We start from the raw sequence: 7,775 nt of genomic DNA, 5'->3' as shown, positions 1-7,775 counted from the left end.
GCCGCCCCTGATTGTTCGCTCTTGTTTTTTGACGCTCAGGCCATCATGCCTTTGCGGTTGCGCAGGAATGGACAATTGCTCTGGCCAACTCTCTAGCTAAGCGTTGAAGAAGAAGTGGAGCACTGTCTGCTAACAAGCATGGAAGTGCTTGAGGCCATCTCTTACCCGAAGGCTACAGGTAGGCTTTTATCTAGGGGGAAAGGCATGTTTACCTAACTATAAGAAAACTGTCCAGGAATTTGCAATTGATCAAGGACAAATCTTGCTTTAGGACACATAGGGAAATATGTCCTGGAGGGAAGCCCAGAAAACGGTAATGGAATCCTAGAAACCACTGTTCAGATAATTCAGCTTGTTCAGCATTTATTGTATTTCTCACCCTCTTAGTAAAAGTTTTTAGTTCATGTAGGTTGTGGAAGAAAACAAGTCCTCGCTCTGCGTCTCTTAGCAACAAGTTCAGAGACAGTTTATTACAAGCAATTGCATGGTAAGACTGCAGTCAGACAGGGAAGGTCCTGACCTTAGGCAGACCTACCCCCTCCAAGTAGCATAAACAATACCTTCCCATGACATTAGCTGTTATCCTTTGTTTATACAAACTCCCTCTGATTTGTACAGAGGTTTATACAAATCTCAAGGTCATGTGGTCATGTCACCTGGTACTAAGCACTGCCTTGGACTTCTAGTGATTTTCCACTAAAAGGATTGGGAGGGCAAGACTGGGAAACAGAAGGCTCTTCCCCTATGTAAAGTTTATTTAAGTCTGGAGAGTAAGTTGATCGTCACTGAATCCCCTCCGAGGATGACAGCTGGAAAGATCTGAGAAAGAAAGACATATGCGTGGAGGGGGAAAGAGTTGCACCCAGGCTGGAAAAGGGATCTGATCTGTGAATACGGTGTCTAAAGATTTAAGCTGCAAACAGAGTAGCTAATCTTCAAGAATTTCTGCAACCTGCCCAAAAGCAACATTTAAGGTGAGAAATTAGTTCTTGAAACCAATCTCTTTAAGAGCTTAAGTTTAGTATTCAAGTTTTGTTTACATGCATAGTAATGTGCTGTGTTCTGTTTGCGATCCCTTATAATAACTAAAATCTGCCTTTTGTAGTTAATAAAGTTATTTTTGTTTATTATAAAACCCAATATGTTCAATTTATAACTGGGAGTGGGGGGGAGAACTTGTGCATATCTCTGTCCACATTGAGGGAGAGAGTGATTTTTATGAGTGTACACTGTACTGATTTCTCTATGCAGCACAACAGAGAGGGCGTGTGCACGTGAGCGCTGGATAAAATCCCTGAGCTGAGTCTTCCCACACAGAAGTAGTTTCTGTCTGTGTCTGCAGCTGGGTGTGGCCTTACCTGTGTTCTAGAGAAGCCTTGAGATCCTGGCACAGCAAGAACAGGATGAGGAAACCCAAGCTGGCGGAAAGGGCAGGCTCTGTGGGCGGGGGAGGTCCAACCCATCACACTGCCTTTTTAGGAAATGGAAGGCCAGGGCTCCTCTCTTAGCTCTGTGTACGATGTATGTTAATTGTACCAGTTGTCCTTGTCACATTGACTTGCTACAATAAGACAACTGTAACTTTTATCATGCAACAGCACACTGGTACCATCTGGGAGATTTAATATTCAGCAAGATATACCAAACTGGAATTCAATTATGCAATCAAATTTGAGAATTAGGAATACCCCAAATTTTTAATCCTGCTTATGTCTGTAAAAGTTCTTGAATTTAACTGACACATCAGTTACGTGTCACAATTTTCCAGATTGCTGAGCACCTACCACTTCCGTTCAAGGGATTGGGAGCTAGAATGATCACCTTTGAAAATCAGGCTATTATTGCATTGGTTTATGCACATCCTACTGCAGTAGCAATGTCTGTTCAGTGTCTTCATCAAAGAAAAACTTACCTTCCCAACTTTTTGAATCATGGCAGCAGGTTTCTAGTAATCAGCTGTAGTAAATTTTTATGGAGGTGTGAAAGGCTCTTATTGGCAATATATATCAAAGTGTGGGTGTGGACTGACATTTCAATTGTTCTTCACAGGCTCAGTTTTTATTTAAAATACTAGTTGTTTTTGTTATAAAGCAAAGCATCAAAAGCTGAGGCAACTGTAATAGAAGCAGAGACATATTCCTGAATTAGCAGAGAGCCTGAAATAATACCAGCGAGGTGTGAATTACATTGTACACTTCAACTGGTGCTACCTCAGATGCCAGTAATAAAACTTTGTGTTAGCATTGTTAACTAATTCACAGGTTACCAAAGTGCATAAGAACAGAGAGGCTATATATTTTTATAGCGGAAGTCACAAGATGACATTGTTACGCACAGAACTACAAATTCTGTTTTTAGTGTGTAGGTTGTGTCAAGAAAAGTTCTATTGTTGCTAGCTTTTTGACTGACTTTCTTTTGTGGGGAGTTTTGCAAGGAATAGGAGAGATTGCTCTCTGCTTTAATCTCCCTAACTAGGTCAATTGTGAGAGTAGGGCTGCTCTTGGAAATTGGATACGGGAGATAAGGACTTCCATTTCTGAAAGAGGGTGTGGCCTACATATTTGTGACCATCTTTGTTCAAGGACTGGTGTATAGAGTGTAATAAAATAGAGTACACTAAGAAAATAGTATAACTAAGAAAACCCCTCATCTCTGATTTCTCCTCCAATGGGAAGCTAGCAACACTATTATGAAGATCTTCAACACATTTCAAAAATTCTCTGTGTGAGGAGAACTAGAGGGATATATGTGTATACAAAGGACTGGCCAGAGGAAGGGCAATGTGGAAACTGTTTAAATTAAGACGTGTAGGCCTTTCAAAAAACATGGTGGTACTGCAGAAGGATCAGGGCATGATTGATTTGGTTTTCCTGAAGGGACGCTTAGATTTCAAATGTTTGAGAAACATGACCTTATGGGAAATTCATATGGAATAAAATAGGCATGAAACCACAGCGTTCTGGATGATGTAATAGGTGCATTCCATTTTTAGCTTTGTGATTCTTTGATAACTAAGAAAAGCCTTATGAGTTTGCTGATGGTAGTAACTGTGAGATCCCTTAGAGATTGTGGTTCCCAGGTATAATTGCCAGCAGATATTTATGAAAACCTGTAGCATCAAAAAAAGACACTTCCCTTTGTTCTCAAGGTAGGCAAACAAAATTGTGATTTGACAACAGAATGAATTTTTATGCAAGTATTTCTGACTGTGACTAATATCTATAATGCAAAAAACTAATTTGCTCTATATAATTTGCTAATTTTCTTTCCATTATTTAATAACTAAACTTCAGGGCATATTTAATTTGTATGTAGATTTGAAAATGGAAAAGCTAAAAAAAAATTAATAAATTTCTAGGGTTTATGTACTTGTAGGTCAATATATATCATTATAATTACTAATGATAACTACACAAGACTTTCACCTTCTATGGGGTATTTCATCTGAGTTTAAACCAAAATACCTTCTCCTTTATCAACCATAAATGATCCTTTGAACTAGACCGATGTTTTATATAACGATGCCTATTACTGTAAACGGAAATATGTCAAATCTTACAATGAAGAGGTAATTTTTGTAAAAACGTAATTTTTATACAACTTTCATATAAAGAAACATAATATAATGTTCAAGATATCTTGTCCTAGAAATAAAATTTATGTTACTAAGCAATTATAAACAAAACGTATCATCATAATTATTCACAGTTAATAGAGAATTTGAATCATGAATTAATTCACCCTTTGGACTCAATTCTTCTGTCCTTTTTATCTTGTTATAAAATGAACACTTAAGTTAGCATTTCTGATTGTGCCTAATATTTTTGTATCGCAAGTATATCTATAAACAATTATATGTTTAGCATAATGTTTAATTTGTCAAATAAATATACAAAATTAAAGGTCATATACTATATTTATGCATGTAGGAGAATGAAAAAAATGACATCAAAAAATATCTAAATAAATTCTTACAATTTTTGTGGGAACAGAGTAATGTATTGATATTAGTATTTATTAGTATTTTGCAGGTCTGTGATGTTAGATGGTTCTCCTAGGTAAAGGTTTCTGTTATTACTGTAAATCAAAATATTTCTGTTAAAGGATCTGATTTTAATCCCATTTAAATCAGTAGCAAAGATCCCATAGAATTTAAATAGGGGAGGATTGGGTACCTACCTTGGGTGGTGCTAAACTTTTTATAATGTCCTATTATCTATTTTTGTAGGCTTTGAAGGGCACACTGTGTGTTTGCTGGACACAGATTGAGGAAGCAAGCAATCCAGCGCGTATAAAGTTAGTAAATATTTAGCAAGGAAATGCATTAGTTTACTTCTGTTTTGGCTTGTGTATTCCTTTTGTGTAAAAGGAAAGTTTATGACTGGTTTTGTAACTTTAAGGTTTTGTGTATAGTGGAGATACTCTGTGTTCTTGAGTCTTTTGTTATTCTGTAAAGTGCTTACCATCCTGATTTTACAAAGGTAAATCTTTTACCTTTTCTTTAATTAAAATTCGTCTTTTAAGAACCTGATTGATTTTTCATTGTTTTAAGATCCAAGGGTTTGGATCTGTGTTCACCTGTGCCAATTGGTGAGGATATTATTCTCAAGCCTCCCCAGGATAGGGGGTGTAAGGGTTTGGGGGATATTTGGGGAAGGTAGGGCTCCAAGTGGCCCTCCCTGAATATTTGTTTAATCTACTTTGTGCTGGCAGCATACTGTTCAAGGTGGAGTTCGTGCGTTGGGAAGGTTTTTAACCTAAGCTGGTAAAAATAAGCTTAGGGGTTCTTTCATGTGGGTCCCCACATCTGTACCACAGAGTTCAGAGTGAGGAAGGAACCTTGACAGCACCCAATTTCCATTGACTTTCAATTAGCTCTGTTTTCAGAAATGCTGAGCACCAAGCAGCTTCTATTTACATCAAAAGGAGACTTTGGATCCTCAGCAGTCTTGGAAATATGTATTTAGGCCCAAATATGAATTTAGCAGCCCAACTTGAGGCACCCGTTTTTGAAGATATTAACCCTAGGACCTGGTTTTCAATTAGTTGCACTTTTGAAAATCAGGCCAGTAGTATTATAAAAATATTACCAAACCCCTCTAAACCTGACAAAAGATCATATGACAACATAGACTGAAGCTAACAAAAAAAATGGAATACCATCCCCTGGGAATTTCTGAAATGTCAATGTTTTTTTTCATCCTTTTTTTTTTAATTTGGAAATTATTTTATAAAATGTGACATGTTGACTTTCACACTGGAAAACTTTCATCTTGGATTATTGAGGTGAACTGAAATGTTTCTTTTTAGGTCACCTCAGAATTCATCTACATCTGCTTGAGTAGCTGCAGTGCCTTCTGGGAGTTGTAGTTCTGTGTCTCATGCCCTCATTCCTTCCTCTGAGCAGGGCTGCCATAGCTGATTAAATTTCCCATGATGCATCATAGTCTTACACCATGGCACCTCACCAGAGGGAATAATTGGCGTTCTATGAACACAGTGCATCATGGGAAATGTAGTTCTACGAGGAACGCCAACCCTGAGGTAAGAATATGGTCATGAGGCACTCAAACAACAGCTCCCATAAGGGGCGACTGCAGCTGAGGTGGATGCAGAAATTAATGTAGAAATGATCCAAAACAAAATATTTGGTTTAGATATCTCATACCAGAAAGTCTAAATTAGTCTTCAAAATCAACATTTTCTTGAGGAAAAATTCACTTTTGTGGGAAGTAGTAGCTAAAAAGACAAAGTATGCCAAACTAGTTGTGCTTTCTAATTTCCACAGGATGCACAATTTTTATTATTTCTTTCTATTAACTTCCTTCATGGACTTAACAATATTTTTTCTGTTGAATCACATTTCTGTTGAAGAAAAATTTTCAAAGGAAAATTCCTGATCAATCTTGATATAAATCCTGATTTATTTCAGTTTTTTTTTTAGTGCTTGATAATATATATCTGTTTTTAAACAGATGAGTGCTGAATAAGCAGTGTGAATCATGTAAAAAAAATCTATCCATGCTGCGTTGCCGTTTGATGGGGTATTTTTTAAAATCAGGTTCTAAACAACATTTTAGGGAGTATTTTTCTTCTTACAGTTGATGTCAGAGCATCCTTCACCTCTTTGTTCCTCAGGCTGTAGATCAGCGGGTTCAGCATGGGAATCACCAAAGTATAAAACACTGAGACGATTTTGCCCTCTTCAAGCAAATCTTTGGATTGAGGTAGGCCATAAATGCAAATGGCTGTCCCGTAGAACAGAGTGACGGCTGTCAGATGGGAGGTGCATGTGGAGAAGGCTTTATACGTACTCTCTGTGGAGCGGATCTTCCGGATGGTGGTGAGGATGTAAATGTAGGACACAAGGATGATAAAAAATGTGGTGAGGGCAATAATCCCACAGAAGACGAAAAGCACCATCTCTGAAATGTAGGTGCTGGAACAGGAGAGCTTGATGACTGCTGGAATGTCACAGAAGAAATGATTGATGATGTTGGAGCCATGGAAGGATAATCGAAAGGCACCGCTTGTTTGAACTAAAGCACCAGTAATACCCAAGCTATATGACCCAGCCACCAGCTGGGTGCAGACCCTTGGGGACATGAGGTTCATATAGAGCAGGGGGTTACAAATAGCCATATATCGGTCATAAGCCATCACGGCCAGGAGGAAACATTCTGTGGTTATCAATGTAGTAAAGAAGAACATTTGAGCAGCACATCCCATGTAAGGGATTGATTTCCTTTCTGACAAGAAATTCTGCATTGCCTTTGGGGCGATGGCTGAGGAGTAACAGAAGTCAACAAAAGATAAATTACAGAGGAAGAAGTACATGGGAGTTTGGAGATGGGGATTGACCCTAATTAACACAATCAGCCCGAGATTCCCCACCAGGTTTGTGATATAGGTCACTAGAAACACCATGAAGATGATGCTCTGCAGCATTGGATGGTCAGAGAATCCCAGGAGAATGAATTCAGTCACTGTAGTGTAGTTTTCCCCAGCCATGTATTCAGTATTGAGCATCTTCCAAAACAAGGTTAAAGTATATGTTAGAATTAGAGAGGGTCTTAAAGAAAACAGTCTTTTTGAGTCACAATATTTTTATCTAGGAATTCCTTCCCTTAAATAGAAGAAATGCCTAGTCCCTGTTAAATCCCTCAGAAATACATGAGAGGTAGTGATAGGCGTGAGGCACTTTATTATAATATGGCAACTTTAAGTGCTGCCTGTAACTAGGACAATTGGGCAAATGCTTACCTTCCAGGAAAAGTATAGAGTTCACAATACCCCTTGAGAGTGCTTCCAAATTCTGGGACCGGGTGAAGGGGAGGGAAAGCTGTTGAAGACATATACATGAACACTGATAAACCTTTATCAATACATGGAGGGGTTGCAGCAGAGGATGTGATTGGTTTCATTTTCCTGAAGTGAGAGTGAACTTTCAAAAGTCTGGGCAAAGCTGCCCTGTATGACAGCTAGGAGGCAAGCAGGTCCTACCCATAGTTTGTCTTGACTCATGTACAACACAGTGAATGGGATTTCAAAACATAGTTGAAATTTTTTTCTAAAGTTTTTTTTTTCTCCAGTAATGTTGTGGCAGAGGTTAATTATAACACTATGGAAATTTATCCAAAGACTAATTATAATGTTACATTGAAAATTACTTCCATATGCTTTATTCATTTTGGAATTACATATAGGCATACACTTTGGGGAGGATTACCTCAGTGGTTTGAGCATTAGCCTGCTAAACCTGAAGGGGGCCACTT

General features: G+C 38.2%; 1 protein-coding gene across 1 annotated transcript; it reads right to left on the bottom strand.

Annotated features, from left to right (window-relative positions):
* Positions 1–6,057: 6,057 nt before the first annotated feature.
* LOC116833490 (olfactory receptor 5AR1-like) lies at positions 6,058–7,011 on the bottom strand. The gene has a single exon (XM_032795064.2). It carries the CDS (start codon positions 7,009–7,011, stop codon positions 6,058–6,060), a length of 954 nt encoding a protein of 317 aa, XP_032650955.1.
* Positions 7,012–7,775: the final 764 nt, after the last annotated feature.

Source organism: Chelonoidis abingdonii, chromosome 4, assembly GCF_003597395.2.
Source record: "Chelonoidis abingdonii isolate Lonesome George chromosome 4, CheloAbing_2.0, whole genome shotgun sequence".
Taxonomy (NCBI): domain Eukaryota; kingdom Metazoa; phylum Chordata; order Testudines; family Testudinidae; genus Chelonoidis; species Chelonoidis abingdonii.
This window is presented reverse-complemented; position numbering and strand designations above follow the sequence as displayed.

Excerpts from the sequence above, each read along its gene's own strand:
- LOC116833490 (XM_032795064.2), bottom strand. The coding sequence starts at position 7,011 with ATGGCTGGGGAAAACTACACTACAGTGACTGAATTCATTCTCCTGGGA.